Source organism: Furipterus horrens, unplaced genomic scaffold (genome assembly GCF_987537825.1).
Source record: "Furipterus horrens unplaced genomic scaffold, mFurHor1.1.pri manual_scaffold_6, whole genome shotgun sequence".
Classification (NCBI taxonomy): domain Eukaryota; kingdom Metazoa; phylum Chordata; class Mammalia; order Chiroptera; family Furipteridae; genus Furipterus; species Furipterus horrens.
Genome location: NW_028327176.1, coordinates 69379990 through 69404822, shown reverse-complemented (window position 1 = coordinate 69404822; position 24833 = coordinate 69379990). Strand labels below are relative to the sequence as shown.

At 46.7% G+C, this 24833-nt stretch overlaps 1 protein-coding gene and 1 pseudogene across 1 annotated transcript; one reads left to right on the top strand and one right to left on the bottom strand.

Annotated features, from left to right (window-relative positions):
- Positions 1-8280: 8280 nt before the first annotated feature.
- On the bottom strand, positions 8281-8739 carry LOC150006441 (U1 small nuclear ribonucleoprotein C pseudogene; annotated as a pseudogene).
- A 4381-nt stretch (positions 8740-13120) lies between these two features.
- NT5DC4 (5'-nucleotidase domain containing 4) lies at positions 13121-20187 on the top strand. The gene is given in 10 exon segments (XM_090280756.1): positions 13121-13241; positions 15611-15713; positions 15746-15817; positions 16001-16092; positions 16199-16256; positions 16506-16599; positions 16787-16840; positions 17090-17170; positions 18713-18875; positions 19691-20187. Coding segments are annotated over 10 exon segments (1335 nt in total).
- Positions 20188-24833: the final 4646 nt, after the last annotated feature.

The window sequence follows — 24833 nt, the reverse complement described above, 5'->3', positions numbered from 1 at the left end:
ACCAAGAGATTATTCAATGTGATCCATGAATTTAGGTGATTTTATTAAAATAAAAGCAACTACCTGCCAATCATGAGCTTCTAGCTGTATAGGCAAAAATTTAAGTGGGAGACAGAAAAGGGCAAGGGTCACCCAGAAGAGATGAAAAGACCATGTCAGCCTTGCCCTGCCTCTTGCCAGGGAGACTGTCCAGATGTCCCCATGAACATCACAAAGATCCAAATATGCGTTAGGTGACTTTTTTAAAAAAGATTTTTTAAATTTCATTTTAGAGAGAGTAGAAGGGAGACAGAGAGAAACATCAATTGGTTGCCTCTGGCATGCCCTAGCTGGGGATGTGGCTGGCAACCCAGGTGTGCCTTGACTGGGAATTGAACCAGCATCCTTTAGATTTGCAGGCCAGCACTCAGTCCACTGAGCCACACTAGCCAGGGCTGTGCTAGATGATTTTTAATAACATCAACAGTTCTATCTAACCATGTCAAACGTTGCTATTGGATGAATTAATCTTCAAAGTGCTTTTCTGAATTGATACAAAATTTCACAACATGACGTTGGTGAAGTGCCTGGATAACACGTTTCCTGCTTTTCAAGTTGCTATGAAAATAAGTTAATAGTTTAAATGAAAGCACCTGTAAACCTGAAGCCTACAAATACATGTAGGTTGTTATTGTGATTAATCGTCATTATCATTATTAATCTTCACCTGAGGGTATGTTTATTGATTTTAGAGAGGAATGGAGGGAGAGGAAGAGGGAGAGGGGTTCGGGGAGGGAGAGAAGGAGGAGAAACAAACATCAATGTGAGAGAGAAACATTGGTTGCCTCCCACCTGAGCCCCAACCAGGGATCAACTGGGAATTGAACCTGCAAACTTTTGGTGTACAGAACAACACTCCCACCAACTAATCCACCTGGCCAGGGCCGATTAATCATTATTATTAAATTTCTTTTAATCTAGCTTCAACTGGTATTAGTTTTGAGGCTTCTGAGAATCTTCTCATCAAAACCCTGCAGCCTTAAACTCCCTGGGTAAAAACATGAATTTGCCTGCAGCCCAGGGCCCACCTTCTCATTCAGACAGAAATCCACCTCCAGCGGCCAGGAGCCAGCTGGGTCTGGAACTTGCTGGCCCTCTCCCTTCTGACCGCTCCTCTTTTTATGATCAGATAAGAGAGGTGTTCCTCTCACCCAGCCTGTTTTCTGAAGTCAGGTGTTAATGATGTCCTGTGGGCTTGCCCTGTGATCAGGGCTGGGTAGGGGCTGGGTGAGGAGTCCTGCCTTCAGGCAAGAGCCAGTAGACTGAGTTCAGGCAGGGCAGGTGTACCAGAGGCCCCCCTGGCCTCCAGCCCCACCCACAGAGCCAGTGGTGAGGTGTGTACCTGCGCAGGGTGGGTGCCTCATAGGGAGCTGGAACTGGGAGCCTTCAAGGTTATTACTTTCATGATGTTGCTTGTTTATTTCCTCAAAGAATGATTCAAGATTTCAAATCTTGACCCTAAACTGGAGACTCCCGCCGGCCCCCACACCTGTCACTGTCCTGAAAGAGAGGTCAAAGTCCTGGGCTGGGCAGCTGGCCTTGCTGAGTGATGATGCAGTGTCCCCCCTCCTTTGCTGCAGGGGGCAGGGAGGGCGGGCCACCTGGCCTGCTCACCTTTGCCTGGTATCCCTGGGTGCCTGCGCCAAAGATGTAGGGAGACAGAGGGAGGCTCTGTTGTCTCTGCCTGGTCATGTCCTGAATCCAAATGGGCCAGTCCTTCATAACCACCACCAAGCAGACACAGTGTAAATGCACCCAGCATTTAGGTTCTCTCCCAAATCCCCTCCTCCACTTTTTAAAGATCCACTTTATTGATACATACTTTGCATACAATAAAATGCACCCATTTTAAGTATACAGTGTGTTGAGTTTTGACAAATGTGTACAGCAGAGTAAATGTTACCATAATCAATTATTGAAAATTCCTATTGTAAGAATGGAGTCCCTCAGAAAACCATCAAGACGCAGTGAGCAGAAAAAGAAGTTTATTGAGGGTAATTATCAAGCAGGCTGGGAGCCGTGCCGTGAGTGGCTCCGACTCTGGACTCCTAAGGGGGAAGTGCATTCCTTTATAGGGGGAAGAAGAAAGGTATTATTGTATTCAGAACGTTTATCTCGCAGCTGTGAGTCTGATGGGCTGATCAAGGCCGAACGCTGTTCGGTTTGGCACACCCTTCGATCACGGGAAACTCCCAGGCAGCTGCAAGCAGGCGGGGAAAGGGGGGAGGGCATGGGAACTGAGGCTGTCACCTATCACATCCAAAAATTCAATCTCCTAGTTCTGCTTCTGCCATCGTAGTTCTGCCTTTTTTAGAACTTCATGTGAACTTAATCCAGCAGCATGTGTTGTTTCATGTCTGGCTTTTTCAGTCAACAGAGTCTCTGTTGTTCTCACATGTTGCCATGGGTACCGATAGTGTTTTTCTTTTTTAGCTGAGTAATATTCCACTACATGGGTATATCACAAAATTTTTTTCAATTGCAGTTCACATTCAATATCATTTTGTATTAGTTTCATATGCACAGCATAGTGGTTAGACAGTCATATACTTTATACAGTGTTCCCCTGGTATTTCCAGTACCCACCTGACACCATACATAGTTATTGCAATATTATTGACTATATTCCCTATGCTGTACTTTACATCATAGTGACTGTTTTGTAACTACCAATTTGTACTTCTTAATCCCTTCACCTTTTTCATGCAGCCCCCACCCCCTCCCTTCCAACCTGGCCACTATCAGTTTGTTCTCTATATCTATGAATTTGTTTCTGTTTTATTTGTTCGTTTATTTTGTTCTTTAGATTCCACATATAATGAAATGTGGTATTTGTCTTTGTCTGACTTATTTCACTTAGCATAATATGCATCTATGCTGTCACAAATGGCAAGATTTCATTCTTTTTTTGTCTGAGTAATATTCCGTTGTATATATGTACCATCAATGGATAGTTATACCATGATCTTTTATTTTTGACTTTGCAAGAGGTGGTCCCAATAGATGTGACCCTCTGGGCCACTGGAGGTCTTCTGCGTGTACTGAATTTTACCTCCTACCTCATCCTGCTAAACTAGGCCCTTTCTCCTATCCCTGCACCCTCCTTTGCCTTTGATCTTGTGCAAAACAGAGTTACTCATCTGCTGATGGTTTAAGATTATGTTAAAAATAATAATCTATTGTACTAGTAATATAAAATAACATCAAGGGATGCCAAATAAAAACTAAAAAGAAAAGGAGAGAAAGAAAGAAAGAAAGAAAGAAAGAAAGAAAGAAAGAAAAGAAGAAAGAAAAGAAAGAAAGGAAGAAAGAAAGAAGGAAGAAAGAAAGAAAAGAAGAACATGGGTGCACTTCTGCCAGCTGAGCATGCATTTAGGATTCAGACCAACTGCAGCAGATGGCCGCTTCCTCACCACCTGCTCTTGAAAACGCTGTGCCTTGTGCCAGATGCATGTTTTACTTCACATTTTCTCTTATGTAGGCACTGTGATATATTTGTAGATGTATCACATTTTAAAAAATAATTATTTTAAACTTTAAAAACATTAAAAATAATGTATGAAGATGGTTTTAAAAAGATTCAAACAGTACAGAAGACTGGTCATTCTCATTTCTCAGGCAGCCACTGCGAGCAGGTTGGTGAGTCGCCCCTGACATTTCAATGTTGGATGTGCATTTGTTTAAACCCCAGTAGAACTGGGCCTTCAGTCCTCGCTTTGGCTCAGTGATAAGTTCAAAGGAAACACATCTGGCTGCACTTTTGACAACAGTCTAGATCCTTGCTTGGTCTGCTCTGAAGGTGTCTGAGAGCAATAAGAAGACAGGCACACGGCACACATATCTCCATTAGGATATCTGTTTTCTTTTCTTTAAACAACAACAACAACATTGTATTTATTTTTAGAGGTGGGGGAAAGGAAAAAGGGAGAGAAACAATGTGCGAGAGAAACATTGATTGGTTGCCTCTCACACACCCCCAACTGGGGACCTGGCTCGCAACCCTCCCCAACCCAGGCATAGCCCTACAATGGAACACCATTCAGCCTTAAAAGGAATGAAATTCTAGCACATGCTATGACATAGATGAACATACTACAACATGGAAAACATTATAGGTGATGAAACAAGTCAATCACAAAAGGACAAATATTGGGTGTTTCCACTTACATGAAGTACCTAGAATAGGCAAATGTATAAGGACAGAAAATAGAAGAGAGATTACCAGGAGCTTGGGAACAGAGAAAATGAGGAGTTGGTGTTTAATGGGGACAGAGTTTCAGTTTGGGAAGATGAAATGTTTTGGAGGTGGATAGTTAATATGGTTGCACAACAATGTAAAGGTACTTAATGCTATTGAACTGTACACTTAAAAATGGTCAAAGACATAAATTTTATGTTATATATATATTGCCACAATAAAAGCAAAATATTGGGTGGGCCAAAAAGCTCGTTCAGTTGTTTCTGCAAAATAAAAGGCACATTTTTATTTTCACCGATAATTGTATTGATTTGGATATTCGGAGCATGTCAGCTATCTCTCACATGGTACAATGTAGACTGTTTTCAGTTAATGTCTCCATTTGATCACTATCAACTTCAACTGGTCTACCCAACTGTGGAGCATCATTGTCCAGCAAGAAATCTCCAGCACAAAACTTCGCAAACCACTTTTGACACATTCGATCAGTCACAGCACCTTCTCCATACACTGCACAAATCTTTGTTGTGTGTTTCAGGTGCATTTTTACCTTTCTTGAAGTAATAAAGCATAATATGCTGAAAATGTTGCTTATTTCCTTCCATCTTCAATATTAAAATGGCTACACAAAAATTCACCAGTTTGATTTTTTTTTAATGCATGTTGATAATGACAGCTGTCACAATACCATCTAACAAAAGTTTTTGAATGAAGTTAAAGACAACTAAGTGCTACTAGAGCTATCTTACGGAAAAAAACAAACGAACTTTTTGGCCAACCCAATAATACATGCACATGGTAAACATAATCTATTCAAGAAAGTGAACATTTTCCAATTGGTCTTCCCCATCTCCTCCTTTCTCTACCACCTCTGGTTTCACTCCTCAGAGTTACTCATTATTGGCAGATGTCAGTGGACCCAACAGAGAAATTCCCAGAGCTATGTAAAAGATAATTAATGTGGCATATAAAGATATTGAATGCATAGCTTATAAAGCAAAAATATGGGAGCTACCCAGATGTTCACCTGAAAATGGATTAGAGTAACCCTCTAAATGCAACCCTCGGCAGAATGAGGTGGATGTGTCTCTACTGAAAAAGAGATGGCTGTCAGGTTAGCAAGTGCAAAAATAACTGTGCAGTATAATGAACAGTATGACTCTATTTGTATAAAAAGAAAATATAAGGACAAGCAAATACTTTACTTTTTCCTAGTAACAAAACAGGAATAAAAATAAAATGTACATTACAATTTCTCGTAGTTTGGTGGTTTAGCTGGTTCTCTGGCACCCAACTACTGGGTACACTCTTGGTTTTACTTAGTCACATCACCTTATTAGTCTAGCGTTTTGTGTGTCCCTATGACAAATTATCTTGAAATGTTTTGGCTTTATGCATGCTTTTTGTCTTGTCAATACATAGTTAAAAATACTTCTTTCATTTTAAGGAATGACGTGCTCAGGGTATAATTTTATTTTTGGTTATGATCACACTTTGTATGATAATTTTCCTTTAGTTTTAAATTTAATTTTTGAACAAATAACACATTTACATGGCTCACAATTCAAAAATATGAGCTGTGGGGGACGGCTCCTTGTGGCTTCGGGAATTGTAGCCCAAGCCAGTAGCCAGGTGCCCCTTTCCCCCAACCCTGGGAAGCCTCTAAGTCTCAACAGAAAACTGGAAGGCGGGGCAGACAGGGCCGAAGGCCACTCAGAGGGTGTCCATGGGAATTGGATTTAAAGAATGCTTATTATGCTTTGGAGCTTGCTCTGCTTTTCTTATCTCTTAGTTAACTATAAACAATCTCAAGCAAGGAATGTATGAAACCTTGCACCTAATGCCAGTGTGGCGTCAAGATGTTTAATAGACCCTGACACAGGCTGGTCACTGTACCCTCTATATTTATACTTGTAATCTGTAACTGTCAACTGTAATCCAGGCACCTAAAAGCTATTGATGATTTATGAATTTTGACCTTGTATCTCCCATGCATGCCTTTCTCAATAAAAAGCATGAGGGACAGAGGTCTTAGACTTTCTCCACTAGAGGCAACAGACACCTCCTTTTCACCCCCGACAAAATACAGTGTCCTGGATAAGTTTATTCTGCCATGGTCATGAAACCTCTGCTGGACAGAGTAATTTCCACCTGAGCCGGGGCGTTGGCGGCAGCTCAGCCTCAATGAGCCAGTGTACTGTGAAAAGTCTCTTTCCCTTATTTCCTGTCTTTAGTTCCTATCAACTTCCATTTCTTCTGAAACCCTGTTTTTAAGTTTCTCATAGATTCTTCTAGAGTTTCTTTATGCAAATATTAATACAAGCAAATACGGTTATAGATTCTAGTTCCCTTCCTTTTTATACAGAATGTAGTGCACTCTCTGTTCTGCCACCTTGGAGATCTTTCCTTATTAGTAAGTAGATGGAGAACTTGCTCACTCTTTTCCATAGTTGTGTATATTTAAGATATCCCATTATGAAGGGACCTTAGTTATTTCACCAGCCCTTTACTGATGAGTATTGATGAATACTACTTACTTTACTATTATAAACAGTGCTGCACCAAGCATACTTGTGCATGTGGTCATTTTGGGTGTATACAAGTCAATTTGAAGCGTAAAAGTAGAACTGTTGGGTCAAGGGATTTATCTTAATTCTAACAGATGCTGCCAAATTGCCTTCTCAAAGTGGTTGTGCCAATTTACACTATTACAAAGATTGTGTGAAAATTTATTTTTGTCCATAGCCTCGCTAACAATGCGTATTATCAACCAGTTGGATTTTTGCCAACCTGACAGGTGAAAATTGGTATCTGTAGTTATAATCTGCACTTCTCTTGTGAGTATGATGATTTTTTTACATTTAATAGCCATTGTATTGTGTTCTTTCTCTTTGAATTCTCCCCGCCCCCCTCTTATTGGGCTATTGACATTCTTCTAGAAGCCTGGGAAAATTTGACCTTTGTGAAATGAGTTGCAAGCCTCCTCCCCTGCAGTTTATCATGTCTTTTGGCTTTAAGTTTGGTGCATTTTATTGTTCGTTTTTAATTGTCATTGCTTTTCTTTTCTTTTTCTTTTAACTTAAAGAGTTGACAATTTTATTTCCATATTTCACAATTGTGAAACCTTAAAGAAAAAAAAAGACCCTACTAAGAAGGGCTCCTGGTGCCTACCTGGGCTCAAATTAAGCAAAACAAAACAAAACAAAACAAAAACAAAACAAAACAGAGCCTAGCAGTCATTTCTACACAGGAAGCTCTCATGCAAACTGCACTTCAAAGTGAAGCCTGCGCTGAGCTGCCTGCCTGCACCATATTCCTGCCATCTGAGCCAGCCCTTATAAGGTTTCCTGGAATTCTATTTCAACAAATAGGATTGAGGCTTCCCTATCCAATCGAAGTGGTGCTGCTCTGATCAATCAGAGTGACTCTATTCTGACCAATCAGGACAGTGTCTTTTGGGCCAAACTCAGGATTTGGAGCCCTCATTTGCATGAGGAAGGACCAATTAGGAACCAGGTGGGGGGACTTTTGTCCATATAGGCCAGCTCCCCTCTGGCTGGGGTAGAACACTTTTCCTTACCATTGAAAACTGAAGGCTGTGCTGCTTGGGCTTAGCTGAAACACTGAAGGTGTCTCACCAGAGCAGTGCAGACCAGACCAGTGCAGCACAAAGCAGATTGACACAGAGCAGAGCTGTCTAGCTGGACAGGTACCTGGCCACAGGGCTGCCCCATAGCTGTGCTGTATCACAATTGAGTTGCTGTACACTGAATAGTTTCCTTCTTCGCTGCATCCCAAATTGGGGATTTCTGTTGGCATTGAATTGACACCAATGACCATCAACAACCATTGACTGACACACTACAAATGAAAATTGCTTTTTTTTGTCCCACTAATCCCCTCCAAAACTATTCTCTTTGATAGGGAGAGGGCGTGAGTCTTCCTTGTCATGCTGTTAGAGAACACCCAGAGTCAGCACCATGATCTCCTGGTGAAGTATAACAAGTAATATAAAACTGATAGAAAGAGACTCCCCTCTCTCCTTATCTGTTTGGTTGAATCATTCCTGGCCCAGGGGGCACCATCATAGGATGGGCAGGAGGTCTTATTGGCATGTGGCCTCCCATAGGTGCCCTCGTTGCAGGAGTGGGTCTCACAGGCATCATCCTAGGAGAAGGAGGGCCCATCATAGGCATCATGGGAAGGCCTTCTCATAGGATTTGGGCTGTATACCAGGGTGAGGAGGACCTGGAAGATTGCGGGGTGGGAGATGGGATCATTGCCCCTGCAGGAGATGGAGCAGAGGATGGAGTAGAAGGTATCTTTCTTTGTTAAAATGCTGTAGTTGTTTCATCAGTCAGGCTCTATGCCTGCTTTTCCATTCATTTCTGATGGTAGTCTTTCACATTCTCTGTGTTTCCTACCACTGCAGGGTGTCTTTCTCACAGCGGGGCAGTCACGCGTGAGGCATTACTGCAGTAGTCCCCGTACAATTTGGGCATGTTGTGCTGCAGGTTGTTGGCCACTTCATTCTGCCTAATTACCACTGTTTTCAAATTTTAAAAAGATTTAAATAATTTCAGACTTTCCCTTTGTCTTTCTCCCAGGTTCCCCTACTGTTAACACTTTTCATAACATAGTACAAGTACTGAAACAAGAAAGCGAATATTGCCTGAATACTGTTAACAAATCTATAGATTATATTCAGCTTTCCATGGTTGCTCAGCTAATCCTCTTTTTCTGTCCCATGATCAAATTCAGGATCCCATTTTGCATTCAGTTTACCATGTCTTCTTGATCTTCTCCCATCAGTGACTGTTTCTTAATCTTCTTATGTCTTTCATGACCTTGACATTTTTTAACAGTTGTTGTCAGATATTTTATGAAATGTCCCTCAGTGTGGGTATGTCTAATGTTTTCTCATGATTAAAGTTATACATTTTGGGAAGGACAACACAGAAGTGAGCTGCTTTTTCAACCCATCATATGGGACACCTGTTATTAACAATGATCATTTGGTTAATATGGCATTTGCCTGATGTCTGCTTGTAAAGTTTCTGTTTCCTTCCTTATAACTTACAAGTGTTTGGGGAAGATTTTTTAAAGTTATGCAAGCATCCTAATTTTCCTCAAATGTTCACCCACTAATTTTAGCATTCATCTGTGGGTCTTACTTACAGCCAGGACCAGCTACATAATTTGTGTGGTCCAGAACAAAATGAAAACGCAGGGCCCCTTTTTCAAAAATTAAGAATTTCAGTATAGTGAAGCAGAGTGTTAAACCAAACATGGGACTTTGATTATCCCTGTGGTTTTTAAAAAAATTTTCCTCATTACTTCTACATTTATTAATTCTGTAAGCAAGACCTGTCCCCATTTATTTATTTATTAGCTCATTTATTAGGTAGGTTATTTATTCAATAGGATTTGTGGATATTAACTCTACGCTTTGGGTTATAAGCCAATACCACTTGTTCCTTTTGCTGCTCACATTGTTCCAGCTGTGACCACCCACAACACTGCCACTCACTCAGGGCTGTTCTATACTCAGCACCTCTGCTTGTGTAACCCAGTGATGGCCGGGGGTTCCGGGCTTATGCAGACACAGGCTTGTTTATGTTCCAGACTCCATGGTGTCTAGAATTCCAAAGAGGTCCCCAGGATCCCCCCACCATTTCCCTGGTGACTGTGCTCTTGTGTTATCTTTGACTTTAGCTCCTGTTCCCATGGGTGCTGTCCCTGTTCCACATAAGCTTGTGGGGTACAGGGGGCTTTTCTGAAGATCCGAAGCAAATGTGGAGACATGAGGAAGCAGAGGAGGGGTCTTGGCAGGTAGCTGGGGGCACAGAGGCAGCCCCATTGTCCAAGGGCCCTGTTTTGGGGGCACCACCAGCTATAGCTTCCTTTGCTTCTGTGGCTGCTTTCGCCCTGTCTCCTCCTTTCTCCCCAATTCCCCACCTCCCTCACAGGAGCAGACTCCTGACCTGTGCAAGAGAATTTAGCCCTGTCTTATTTTATTTTATTTTTATTTGTTTTTCCTTTTTAAAAAAATTGTTGTTCTATTACAGTTGTTCCATTTTTCCCCTTTGCTCTCCCCTCCTCCACCCCCCTCCCCCTCTCCCACAGTCAGTCCCCATTTATTTAGTTGTCCAAGTTCCTGGGTCATTTATACTAATTCCTTGATGAGACCCTTCCCCTTCCTTCAGCCCTGTCTTTTGATCCCACCTCACTCAGAGGATCTTATTGGGAGGCCATAGAGAGCATGCTTGGAGAATAAACTTTATTTTTATTTTTTTGCTTTGCAGTTTTTTCTATTTGTTATTCGGGGTTTTATGGTGCTTTCTGGAAAGTCTGCTTTCTAAGGCACTCAGTGTGGGAATCAGGGCACCTCCCAGTGTGGGAGCAATGGAGGACTAGGCAGAGAGATGCTGTGACATCAGCGAGAAGGGGTTGGGAAAGGGCAACTTTTTAAATTTTTAATTATTTCTTTTGGAAAAGGCAATATAAACACAAGGGGGAAAATCGAACTGTAAAAATGACAATATAGTGAAAAACAAGCCTCTCCCCCACCAACAGTCACATAGTTCACTTTCCTAAAATAGCCACTGTCACCAGCTTCTTATTGATTTTTTGGAAATATTTTATACACATATAAACATAACATATATATTATGTGTATGTGTTCTCTGCCCTTTAAAAATAAATGATAGCATGTTCTACAATGTCTTTTGTCTTTTAAAAATTTGACAATATATCTTTACTTTTTTAATGGAGCTACTTATACATATATGTATGTAAACATACACACAAACATATTTTCTCTTGTACTTGCACAGAAAGCAAACCTAAGTGATCCCTTCATAAGCCATGGGGAAGGCTTTGAGTGCGGGGGACCTTATCAGTGTCAGGACCCAGAGTGATGATGGACACTGGATATTGTTCCTGAGAGCTCACAGCTATGGTTGATTGTTTCCAATTATCTTCTATCGACTCTGTGACAACTCAGCACCCCCTGAATGTGACCTGTATATGTCCTCTTGGGAGGCGTGGACTCTTTCCTCTCATTGGCCACAGAACCTCACTCCACAGTGGGAGTGATGTCATGTCAAAGTCTGAAAAGCCAGGTGGACTCTGCTCTGTCTCTGTCCTTGACCATGAGAATGGTGATGGGGGCTATTCCTTCTTCCTGGGTCCCAGAACAAGAAGACATTAGGAATAAAAGCACAATTGACCCACATCTTTTGAGTAACATGGGTAAGAGAGAAACCTTGCAGTTGTAAACCCTAAAATTCCAGGGTTGTTTGTTACAGCAGCCTAACTTAATGGAAGCTGACTAAAACAAAGTCCCAGATAGCTCTGAGGAACCAGTGCCTATAAACAGTGGCTTCTGTGTTTGATCTGGATCTACAACTAAGTGTTAAAAAAGTTCTGGCTATTATTTTAGGAATCAAGACATGCCATAGGCACTACCACATTTCATACTTGCTGGTGGCAGTACATAGTGCCAATTGCTTTGAATGTTTGGACAGCCGTTCCGCAGTGTATAACAAGAGCACTAATAATTTTTGCTTCTGAAGTTCTAGATGAATAAAATAATCAGAGATGCATAGGGAGGTTGTTGTAGAGTTATTTGAGAAACTGAAAACAATTACAGGGGAAGAGTGAATACACATTATTTTATATGATGGATATTATGTGCCCCCAAAATTAAGTACCTGAATACAAAATAGATGATAATCCTAATTTAAGTAACAAAATTGGGATTTTGCTGCTGATAATTTTTATCTTTTTTCACTTACATTATGTGAGTAAGCCTTTTCTCTCAGTATCAAACATGTACATATGTGTAAAAAATCACTGAGAAGAAATCAGCAAAAATAGTGGTTATCTATCTCTAGGTAGCATTTTCTTTTCTGTACTTTCTGTATATCTAAATGTTCTATGGAAAATATGTACTACTTTTATAATCAGAAGTAAATAACTGCTACTTCAAAAAAGAATTATTACGGTCACTTCTAGGGCTGTGCTTTTGCATTGTGGCTGCCCAGGGACCTTAATTGGGCTCTCGTCTAAGAATAAGCCTGTGTGTTTAATTAGGTCACTCTCCTGCCGACCTAGAATCAATCTCTGCACAGGGGCTTGTGCTGTCCCTGCCTGGAAAGGCCTGGGAGGGGGTGTGCACCTACATTTAGCTCAGTCTGCCATCTGAGAAATTTGTGAACTCCCACCCTGAGACAGCTACTACCCTCATGCCTCACTAACTTTCATGACTTTAGGCCCAGTAATAATATCTACATACCAGGGCTGAGGCAAGAGTGCAGTGAGAAAGGCAGAATTGCACTTGGCCGATGGCACCCCATGACTGTGTCTCAGCCCTGTGCCCTTCCCAGCAAGTGGAGTCCACCCTCTGGTCTCAGTCCCTCTCCGTCACCACCAGACCTGCTGTTCACAGTGTGGCCACACCAGAGGGCAAGCAACTTCTGGCCCAGGACCCAGGCCACTGCCCCCGAACCAACTCCCAGCCTCTGCTGCACCCTGTGGGCATTTTCTTTCTACACCTCAGCACTGAGCTCATTGCTGCCACATGAAATGCCTTCTCTGCACTAATAAAAACCCTATATTTCTCTAAAGACCTTGACCAAGACTCTGTTCTGCTAAAAAGCCTTCTTGGTGCATTGCTCCCATCCCCACATCAATCTCCCTCTACCAATTGCCCTGTGCGTGTGAGGAAGCCCCTGACTGGGTAGGTTTCTGGTGGTCTAGAGAGGTTTCTTCAAGCCCAGGGGTATGAGTTGTAAGGCAGCAGTGGCTGTTGGCATCTGGGTAGTGCCTCCTACTATCAGTGGAGGGAGAAGTGTGAGGGGCCATGGAAACAAAGCTCTCATGTACTGTGCCTGGATGCTCTTTGAACAGCCACAGTGGATGTGTAAAGTCAAGAGGAAATTGCTGCTGGGCCACCACACTCTCTGTGGACTGAAGGTGCTGGGCCAGGGCTCAGGAGAACGTGGGTTGAGAGGAGAGAGCTCCAGCACCACCACATGGGGGTCTGGGATGCAGACCTTCTACTTAAAAAAAAATTAAACTTAGGAAATAATTTCCAGTTTATGAGAAGTTGTGAAAATAAAACACAGTACAGAAGATGGAGGCCTAGACAGACATGCTGCGTCTCCCTCCACAACTAAGAAGGAATACAACTACCTCAAAACTAGAGACAACCAGAAGTTCCAGAAAACCGAGCTGCATGGAAGTCCAGCAAACAAAGATATAAAGAAGAAATACTCATCCAGACAGGTAGGAGGGGCGGAGCCGGGGTGGAGAGGACACGGTGTGGCAGCAGCAGCAGTAGGTGTGGCAGCAGCAGCAGTAGGTGTGGCAGCAGCAGGTTGGTGGAAAGCACAGTCAAAACATTTAAAAGAGTAGAGAGGGACACCTGGGGAGCACTCCAAGCACCAGGCCAGACCACCATGCTCACAGTTCTAGCGCCAGGGACAATAAAGCCTCATTGCTTCTGACTGTGCAAACTAGTGACGGTTGGGGTGGAAGCAGAAACTTCCAGTCTCTCAGTAGAGTTCACTTGTTTAAAGGGCCCCCAAGGTCCTAGAATGTCCACAGATCCACCCACTCTGGGAACGATGGCTAGGGTGAGAGCTAGAGAAGTGCCAGTTCAGTGCGGAAGTGGGAGAAGTGTCTGGAAAAGGTGCGAGTGACGAGCAAGCAGCATTGTTCCCTCTCAGACCCCTTCCCCACAAATAGCACCAAAACGTGGTGAAATAGGTCACCCTGTACTGACAAATATCTAAGGCTCCATACCTTACAGTGTAACAGGAGTGACAGCTTACCTAAGACACAGGCAAACAAACACAGGAGCCTGTCAAGATGAAGAGACAGAGAAATATGGGCCAAAAGAGGGAACAGATCAAGGTTCCAATGGGAGAACTAAGCGATGAGAAGATAGCCAACCTAATAAATGAGGAGATAGACAACCTAACAGATGCAGAGTTCAAAGCACTGGTGCTAAAGATGCTCACAGACTTGACAGATATGCTTAAGTATGGCAAATGCATAAGGGAAGAAGTGAAAGCTATGCTAAATGAAATGAAGGAAAATCCACACAAAACCAATGGTGAAGGGAAGGAAACTAGGGTTCAAACCAATGATTTGGAATATAAGAAATAAAAAAACAGTCAACCAGTACAGAATGAAGAAACAAGAATTGAAAAAAGTGAGGAGGAGCTTAGGAACCTCTTGAGACAATTTTAACTGTGCCAACATCCGAATCATAGGGGTGCCAAAAGGAGAAGAGGAAGAGCAAGAAATCAAAAGCTTATGTGAAAAAATAATGAAGGAAAACTTCCCAAATTTGGTGAAAGAAATAAACATACAAGTCCAGGTAGCACAGAGAGTCCCAAGCAAGCTAGACTCAAGGAAGACCACACCAACACACATTGTAATTAAAAAGTCAAAGGTTCAAGATAAAGAGAGAATCTTAAAAGCAACGAGAGAAAAGCAGAAAGTTACCTACAAAGGGGTGCCTGTAAGACTATCAGTTGATTTCTCAAAAGAAACTTTGCAGGCAAGAAGGGACTGACAAGAAATATTCAATGTGATGAAAAGCAAGAACCTACAACCAAGACTTCTCTATCCAGCAAAGCTATCATTTAGCATGGAAGGGCAGATAAAGTACTTCCCAGACAAGGTAAAGCTAAAGGAGTTCATCATGACCAAGCCATTATTATATGAAATATTAAAGGGACACACACACACACACACACACACACATGCTCACATGCATGTATTCAGGCACACTCAGACCCAAGGACAATGACTTGGACCTTAGAGCTTGGGGGCTGGTGGGCTAACCACAATGTCCTCCCCTTCCTCCCTAATATTTTTGTCGACTGCAGCCTAATGCTGGGGAAGATTCGCTGCTTTGGCTTCAACATGGATTACACTCTGGCCAGTAGGGAGGGAGGCAGCACAGGGCATTGGGGGCTGGGGAGCAGGGGTGGCACCCTCCCTCCTGGTCCCATTTGCCTAGAGCAGTGGTTCTCAACCTTCCTAATGCTGTGACCCTTTAATACAGTTCCTCATGTTGTGGTGACCCCCAACCATAAAATTATTTATGTTGCTACTTCATAACTGTAATTTTGCTGCTGTTATGAATCATAATGTAAATTTCTGATATACAGGATGTATTTTCATTGTTACAAATTGAACATAATTAAAGCATAGTGATTAATCACAAAAGCAATATGTAATTATATATGTGTTTTCTGATGGTCTTAGGCGACCCCTGTGAAAGGGCCATTTGACCCCCAAAGGGGTCACGACCCATAGGTTGAGAACTGCTAGCATAGAGCCTACAAGTCCCAGCCTGTGAGGTGCCGCCCTTTGGGCTGCTGCTGGAGTGCCTGGTGTGCATCAGGTACTTGCATGAAATCCTGTGCAACACCTGCGACTCCGCCTTCCACACCAAGTGTGGAGCCATTGGGGGTGCTCTCTCTACAGGGGGCTGGTTTTTGACAGGGTTTATGGCAACCACATGAAGGTTGATGCCCACATCTTCACCTTCCTCTCAGAGTAAGGGGTGAGGTGGACGCAAGGATGCTGGAGGAGAGATGAGAGGGAGGAGGGACTCAGGCACCTGATGGGAGGTGGGGAGAGAAGAGATGAATGGAGGTGGAAAAGGATGGCAGGGCTTGAACAGACTTTTGGGAGCTACTGGGGGGGGGCATCAGCTGCACCCAGCCTACTCCTCCCCAGGGCCGAGATCTGGAGCCTCTACCCCAGTAAGTTCATTCAGAGGAACCACCTGCAGAGGTTCCATGGCCTCAACATGCTTTTCGACCTGCCTGGTGAGGGTGGAGGGGCCATGGGAGGGGATCCTCTGGGGCCCAGTTCTGGCACGGGGGGCTGCTGCCATGGTCCTGGGCCAGCGACTGACCAGCCTCCCCACCCCAGAGACCTACCTTTATTGCTGCCTGTTGGACTTCTTCTCCGGCTGATCCCTTTACACCAAGTGGGTCCGTGCCCTGCTGGCGCTGGGTAACTAGCAGTAAGGACATTGCTGCTGCCCAGGGGCCAAGCGCTGAGGTGGGGGATCTTCCTGAGGAGTCTGAGGGGATCCAGGAGCTCAGCAAGAAGACCTTCAACATAGGGCCTCCCACCTTGTTACTAGTGCCCTCCATGGGGTGACCTCAGCGTAAGCAGCTGGTGGTCACCTCAGCCCCTCTAATCAGCAGCCCCATCCCCTCTTGGCTTGCCAAAGCTGTGACACTGGCTATCAACCTGGGAACCCCTTCTTGTCCTTCCAAAGCCTCTTCCAGGATTTGACTGACACCATGGACAATGTCCACCAGTCAGTGAGTGACCCAGGACCGCAGGACTCCTGACATGTCACCCTCAGTTCTCCTGGGCCAACCCTCCAGAGCTTCAGCCCCACAGAGTTTCCACTCCTTTTCCTGCCGAGGACTGTGGTCTGGCTCCCCCATCTTGGACATGCACACACATGCACACATGTGCAAGTGCACAGACGTGTTCCTCCTGCAGGGCTGTCTCAAGGAAAAGACCCTAGAGGACCTGAAAAATTACATGGGGAAGCATGTGGGTCACCACAGACCCAGGGTCGTGACCAGGCCTGTCCCACTTGTCCCCTTCTCCCCAGAGCAGTGAGGCTGTTTCCCTTCCCTGGCCGCCCCCCTCAAGATTTGCACAGAGCCTGCACCCTAGCCTTGCTCTCAGACTTCCTGCCTGGACTGGGGTGCCCTGCCTGGAGGCTGAGACCTGAAAGGGACTCCCAGGGCAGCTCTGGGAGGGAGGCACCAGCCCTGGAAGCTACTGTCTCTATTCCAGGAACAAATCCCTGTCCTACTGGGCAGGATGGAGGAGGCTGGGAAAGTGTTCCTGGCTAACAGCAACTACAGCTGCACCAGTGTGAGTGTGCGTGGGGGAGTGGGGCCTTCATTTGCTTCTCGGCCCTGGGGAAAATGAGACCCTTCAGGCAATAATGAGGGGGAGGGGAGAATCAAGACTCTGCTCTCCCCACCATCTGGTTGGCATTTTGGGGTGGGTCCAATTCTTGGCCTTTTAAAAAAAACCTCACCCGACGATGTATTTATTGATTTGAGAGACAGAGGAAGGAAGAGAGAGAGAGAGAGAGAGAGAGAGAGAGAGAGGAGAAACAGCAATGTGAGAGAGAAACATCAGTCAGTTGCCTTCCATACACTCTCTGGCAGGAGATCAAACCCAAAACGCAGGCATGTGCCCTGACAGGGCTGACAGGGATTAAACCTGTAACCTTTTGGTGTATGGGACGACACTCCAACCAACTGAGCCACCCGGCTAGTGACTATTCTTGGCCTTTTAAGGTCTCAGTGGAATGAGTGATTTTCTCATCATTTGCTCCTGTGGTCTCCAGTGGGGTAAGGGCAGAGGCAGGCAGTGGCCCCTGGCCCAGCCAAGCCGGGTGCTCTGACCTTTGCTCTGACCCTGTCAGGCCATCATGGCTTACTGTTTGGTGCTAATGAGGTGAGTCTTGTGCCTGGTTGGAGTGGGCTATGCCAAGGCCTGGGAGGGCTGGGGTGCTGAGGGCCTCTTTCATGCCCAGCTCTCCTCTCAGAAGAAGAACCAAGTGTGTGAGAGGGGTCATGTTACATGGGTGGACCTCCCTGGAACCCCTTTCCCCCAGGCTATGGGGGCGCAGCAAGAGGACGGCCAGAGACAATCAGAGGTTTGGGAAAGGGCTCCAAGGGGAGGAAAGGGTGAGACAGGCTGTGGAGGGCCCAGGGGAGGGAGTGTGTGACCAGGTGTCCTGGGCTCTAGCTCGATGGCTTGTGTCCCGTGACCCTGGGAACTGATTTTGCTGTGAGGAGCTCCGGAGGCTAATACAGAGCCCGCGCCATACCTGACACCATGCCTGGCAGACGCCTTTTCCTGTGCCTGTGTGGCTGGTGTGTCCGGGGCCAGGAACTCTGGTTCTCGTCCAGCTGGGAGGCAGGAGCAGCCTTTGCACAGGCTTATGCCTCGAGGGCTGGATGCCTTCGCCAGTCCGGGCCTTGGCTGAGGTTGGGTGGGCACGGGTCAGGTGGGGTGGCTGGAGCACCCACTGGATGAAGACGTGTGAGCCATGGCAGGGTCAGGTATTCCTGATGGGGTGTATGTCTGCACGTGCCCCCGTGCACACCCCACAGGCTGAGGCCTCAGCCAGGCCCTGGAGTTCCTACTGAGACTTGATTGTGGGGAATGGTGCTGAGACGGGTCAACATGGTAATGTCAGGAGTCATTACCCCCAGCCAGCTTGAGACCAGGCTGTGGGGAAGGAGCCCGCCGTCAGATTTTCCCTGAGGCTTGTCTCTGAGGCAGGAAAGCAGGAGACTCTCCTAGGGCCCTCTGCCTCCCCTTCCTCCCATGTCTATGGTCACCACTGCTGCCCCAGTTCTTTTCCTTCCTGACAAGGGTGCCTTCTGCCCCCTCCAGGACTCAGGCAGGCTCTGCATGGGCATCTACACGAGGTCCCACCAGCACTGTACTGTCCGCTCCAGAGGTGCTGGATCCCACCTGCCCTGTCCCTCAATGGACACCGTCCCTCGACTTGGAGCCCACGTCCCCTACCTACCACTGGGACAGGGAAGGGTTGAGAGTAAGCCTGTCCTCCACAGTGGGCAAGCTTATCATTGTGGGGTGTGAGGGAAGTACATCCTGTACATTGGAGACCACATCTTCGGGGACATCCTCAAGTCCAAGAAGTGACAGGACTGGTGGCCTTGCCTGGTGCTTCCTGAGCTGTCCTAGGAACTGGGCATCTGGGTCCGAAGAAGAGTGAGCCTTGAGGTTGGGAATGGGTGAGGAGCTTGCCTCCAATGCAGAGACTGCCTGTTGTCACTGTCCCCTCTCTGTCACTGTCCCTGTGGGGGGGTTAGCAGTGACCATGATAACACTGTCCACTCTGGTTTACAAGAGTGGATCTATTTTACACACCAAGAAGCAGACCCAGAGAGGTTATGCATCCTGCCCAAAGTCACGCACTCAGAAAGGGCAGACCTGAGACTCAACCCCTTGTCTCCTGACTGCAGGGTCCAGTGAAGTTTCTGTAGCTGGGGCTTCCTTCCTCACCTCCCCATCTGTTCTCGAGGACGTGTAGTGAGTGGAAGGTACTCTTCCTGCCGGGAATGACCTGAAGTATCCTTGGGGTCAGGAGTTGCTGTGAGCCCAAACAGTTGGGGTTTGAGTCACTGTGTGTGAGCTGCCCCCTGACTGGCTTCCACTCTTGTCCCTGGGGCTAAGCTGTCCTTCTGCTATGGGCAGAGTGTCACTGATATGAGGAAGTGGTCAAGGGTGCGATGCACACAGTGGGTGCCTAGGCCCCTGGTGACTTCACCACCCTCAGCACCTGGCTCAGCGGGGCCTGGGGCAGACGAAGGGCCCCTCACCCTACTCTCCCCCATCCATTTCCAGAGCGGAAAGGGGAGCTGGAGAGACTGGGTTTGCACCTGGCAGCGCTGTACAGTGAGTGGCCTGTGGCCCCGCAAGAAGCAGAGAGGGATGAGGGTGGCAGCCCATGTGCACGCCTGGCAGCTGGGCCTGCTGTGGTTGTCAGGGAGTCAAGATCTGTTTCGTGCTGGGCTTTCCTAGTGAACTGGACTGTGAGACTCTTTCGTCCCTTTGGGACCACCCACACTGTGCCCTCTAAGCCCTTCTTCCTAAGCCACCCAGCACAGACTGAAGTCACCGACTTCTCACACATGTGCACACACCCAGCCCAGTGTCCCCCCTGGGTGTACCCCACCCCCACTGGGCCAGGGAGGCTGTGCCTGGAGCTGGGAGTTCCAGCCACACAAGTGGGAGCCATCATGGGCTTCAAGTCATCTACTTCTCCAAGAGGGAGATTTTGGCAACAACAGGTGACCAGTGAGGAGGGAACAGGCCTGGTGGGGCGGACAGGACAGGCATAGGCTTCCCAGCTTTCTGTCCCAGGTGGTGGAGCCGTCATCTGATTCTCCCAATTCCACAGACTTCCCCCATTCTTGTCAGGCAGTGTCCTCTGCTGGCCCATGTTCCCAATGACAGCAGTGTGCTTTGCTGGGGAGTGATTTGTGAAACATGGCCCTGTCCTCCAATTGCCACCGTTACCGCTCCTTGAGAAGCATGTGTCTGCTGGATTGGGTCCTTCTGAGAGTGACAGGCAGCTCTGATCAGTGTCTGGGGTCAGGCAGATAAGGGGCCTGAGGTGATGGATCCTGGGAAAGAGAGGCAGGAAAACATTCCCTGTGACTTACTTACCAGCCACCAGGGGACTCGGGGCACACAGCAGCCAGGGCCAGCTGGGGCCAACAGTGAAGAATATAAGGTGCTGTGTCCTATGTGACCCTACTACAGCCCCAGGGTATGGGTTGGGCAGGGCTTGTCAACTTTACTTCACAGATGAGGAAACTGAGGCTCAGAGAGGAGAGCAGCATGCTTTCAGTCACTCTGGGAGCAAATGTTGGACCAGTTATCTAAAAGCAGGTCCTAGTGACAAGGAGGGGGCAGCAGGGGCAGGAGTCAGCTGGTGCGGGTTCTACAAGCCCTCTGTGGGTGTGTCCCAGGTGGTCATTCTCCAGGGCTAGGCAGGTAACAGTGAGGAAAACAGGGAGTGGCGCCTGCAGCAAAGTGCTGGGCTGCCCACCTCCCAGGGCACTTCGCGGGCCCATCGTGTGTGCAGCTGCTGGGCTTATGGAACTCAGCTCCTTCCCTGTGGTGGGCAAAGCCTCAGTGTCCCCAGTGACAGACCCAGGCCAGCAGGTGGGCTTGCCTATGGGTGACGCAGGTCCAGGTGTCATGGGCTCTCTGCCTGAGAGTCACCCAGGAGCTGGACTTGTGCTACGGCGTGATGGACAGCAGCCTGTTCCCCTGTGGTTTCTGCCAGCCACCCTTCTTCAGACAGCTGACCTGCTATGCAGACCTCTACCTGGTCATCTGCCTCAGCTTCTTGTGCTCCCTGTTCAGCTTGCTGTGCCAGGAGGCCTGGAGTTGGTGGGTTTCTGCTGCACCTCCCCACGTCCCTGACATTCCACCCCAGAAGGACCCCCTGGTGCCCAGCCTCTGCTGGGGAAGGTTTCCTCATACCAGCCTCATCACTGCTTTAAAACAAGACCACGTCATCTTGTTATTTCTGTAGTGGATGTGATGATGGCAGCTGCAAGGATGAAGGCTACAGTCTCCCTACCTGCAGTCCACACGCAGGGACTGCAGAGGGGCGCATGAGGCAGGGGGTGTGCCAGTGACCGCTGCGGCCAGCCTTCCCCGGTCACCACTTAGGAGCAAGGGAGTGGTTAATACGAGCTGCCCTGAGCAGGCAGGCAGTTCTTCTAGCCAAGCGGCATTATTCTCATCTTACAGGATGCTGCATCAGAGGTCAAGGACCTGGACATGAAGCTGATCTCTGGGACTCCCACCTACTTCCCTTGCTTCTCTCAGCTGCCCACATGGTTGAGGAAAGGTATGCCCAAGTGTCTCCTATACTTCTTGCACCGGGCTTCGTACTTTATTCTGCTTAGGGCTCTATATAACCCTTATCATCATTTACCACTGGAAAAAAGCGATTGCAGAGGACCTCTGTAATTCACTGTCACTCTGTTAGCAGACTAAAGCCAGGATTTGGACCCAGTGCTATTGATACCAAGGGACTTGCTCTGTCCTCCACACCACACTGCCACATGCTGGTTGTTATCACTGTGCAGCCTCATCTGTCTCTGAATTTTCAGGTGAGCAGGGCTGGAGAATTCCTAAGGGCAAGGCCAAGGGCCTGGGCATAGTTATCTTGATGCCAGACGTTGCTGCTAAAATAAAGACCAGACAGGTGAAGGAAAAGCAGAGGGCCAAGGTGAAACAGAAACTGGCTTTTACCTGGCCATGTTGCCTCCATCTGCCAGGACCTTCTTCTCTGGACCCCTCCACCCCCCTTTCTGCAGCATCACTGGGCTGGGAGCTGCAGCTGTGGACAGAGGCTGGACCCATGAACCTTTTTCTCAGGATTATCATACCTTTACATTTGTGATTCTTTAATGTCCACCCTCACTAGACTCTTGGCTCCCTGGGGTCAGGTCACTTGGTTCATCATTGTTATCTCTGGCATCTGCTTCCAGTGTCCTGTGTTTTACTGAGTGAACTGTGACACCTGGTTCATCGCCCTGGGTCAGCTCGTGGCATTGCAGGGGAGAGGGTGTGCCTTCCACTGCTTCTCCTCTCTCCCCTGGCTGGAGTGATGGTGGCCGGCAGCCATCCTGGGCCATGAGGAGGACAGAACCATGGCAGCTGTTCAGGGCCTGCCACCATGAGCTCCAGGCTGGCTCCCTGGGACTGTGACCAGAGAGGTGCACCTCCATGAACCCAGTCCTGAGCAGTCAGCAGGAGGAAACGGAGAGTTGCCCTGGGGTATTGACCTCAAGTATGTAGGTGACCAGGTACTCATTTGTATAACAAATGACAGTTTGGTAAATTGGGAGCAGTTTAAAATTTTCTGAATTTGCTCTTCTCTCATCGTCCTCCTAGTCCTAATTTCTTATTTTAGAGACAGGAACAAAAAACTCTGGATTTGGAGCCCGGCAGCCCTGTCACTTTCCATCAACTACTCTGCTTGCACACCTGTGTCATAAGGCTCCTTGAGGATGCAGTGAAGTGACTTTCACACATGTGGCCGAGTTTCCTGTCCCACTGTGGGAGTGCTAGTTGGAGTCTCCCCTAGTAACGGACAGAACCCTAAATTAAACTGCCTAGCAAAAAGCAATTCATTGCCTCACATCGTCAGGAAGTCCAGGGCTTGACCGGCTCCAGGGTTTAGCTCGGGGATCGAATGGTGTCATTGGATGTAACCATGCTCTCTCTAGCTCATGTCTATTCCATGTTGGCACCATTCTCTGGCAGGTTTTTTTCTACATGGTTATAAGATGGCTGACCCCAAACTTGATTTCCATCCTTTCAGCAGCTCTGCCAGGATGTCTCTTTTCAACAAAAATCTGGGGAACTTCTGGCCAAGATGGAGGCCTAGACTGACATGCTCCGTGTCCCTCCACAAGTAAGAAGAAATACAGTATTCCCTCACTTATCGCAGGTATTATGTTTCAGAACCCCTCGTGATAGGTGAAAATCCGGGAAGTAGAAACCTTACATTTATTTTAGTATTTATATATATTTTAAGGCTTTATAAACCCTTTCCACACACTTATAAACTGTTTCCAGTCACTTATTAACCTTTCCCACTCTCTTATTAACCTTTCCACGCTTTTTATAAACACTACTTATGTTCTTAAACATATTCTACACTCTTAAACCTATGTAACTTTAACAACTTTTATAGTACCTCAAAATCCTGTGATATAGTGAAAAATCTGTGGTCAATAATTAAATATAATATTTTAAAAAATCCTGTGATACAGTGAGGCCATGATAAGTGAACCACGATATAGAGAGGGACCACTGTACAACTACTGCAAAACCAGAAATAACCAGAAGTTCCAGAAAATAAAGCTACATGGAAGTCCAACATATGAAGTTATAAAGAAGTGGTGCTTGTCTGGACGGGTGGGGGGGTGAAACCGGGGCAGAGAGGTCAAGTTGTGCTGGTGGCAGCAGCTGCGGCAACAGCAGCGGGAGTGCGATAAGCACAGACACCAGTATTTAAGGGAAGGTGAGAAGCACCTGGGGAGCACCCCCAGCTGCAGACCAAACCCGTAGCTCGAAATTCCGATGCTAAGGAAGGCAGATCCACATTGCCTTGGACTGTGAGGCCCAGAGGGAGTGGGGATGGAGGAAGAGGCTCCCGGCTCTTAGCGGAGAGTGAACCGCAGGAATTGATCTTGGACCCTTGCCCCCATGCAAAACGCTACAGTGTGGTGAGAAGGGTAACCTGGTTGTGACGAGTGCATGGGGCCCCGCCCCCTATAGCGTAGGAGGTGTGACAGCCCTGTCCAGGAAGCAAAGGTAAACACAAAACTCAGGATGGCACAGATCATGATAGAGATCCCAGTCACGCAGCTGACCAGAGAGCGAATATCTAATCTAACGGCTCAGCAGATAAGAAATCTTTCTGAGCTTTGGTTATACAAATGCTTACAGACCTAACTATGGGAGGCCGGGGTGCTAGTAATGGCAAATGTAGCTCAACCCCAGATTGGAAAACCACTGGGAGCATGGCGTCACACAGGACCCACTCCACACACCTGTTTTCCTGTGGGGAACCAGGCCTGCATTTCTGTAATAGTTAAAAGCTTACTTTCTGCTAAAGGACCCCATCATCCTGGGCTGAGAACAACAGATGTTCAGCGTGTAAGCTTGAAGCAGTTTCTTAGGGCTTATTCTGGGCCAATTTCTAAGAACAGGATGTGGCTAGACAAGTTATCCTTATCATCCATGCATGTGTAACATTCTTTTCTCTGTTATATAAAAGTAATAATCATATAAGGCAATGATTGGCACAATGATTCACAACTTTCTTGGATGTAATCCACCTAAAGAATTAATAAAAGCCTGTTAAGGCAGGAGCAAACTGCACTTTCTCCTCTAGAAAGTGGCCAGTTCTGTCCCCTCTTCGCCACAGGATTCTTGCAGTCGCTGTGCATTT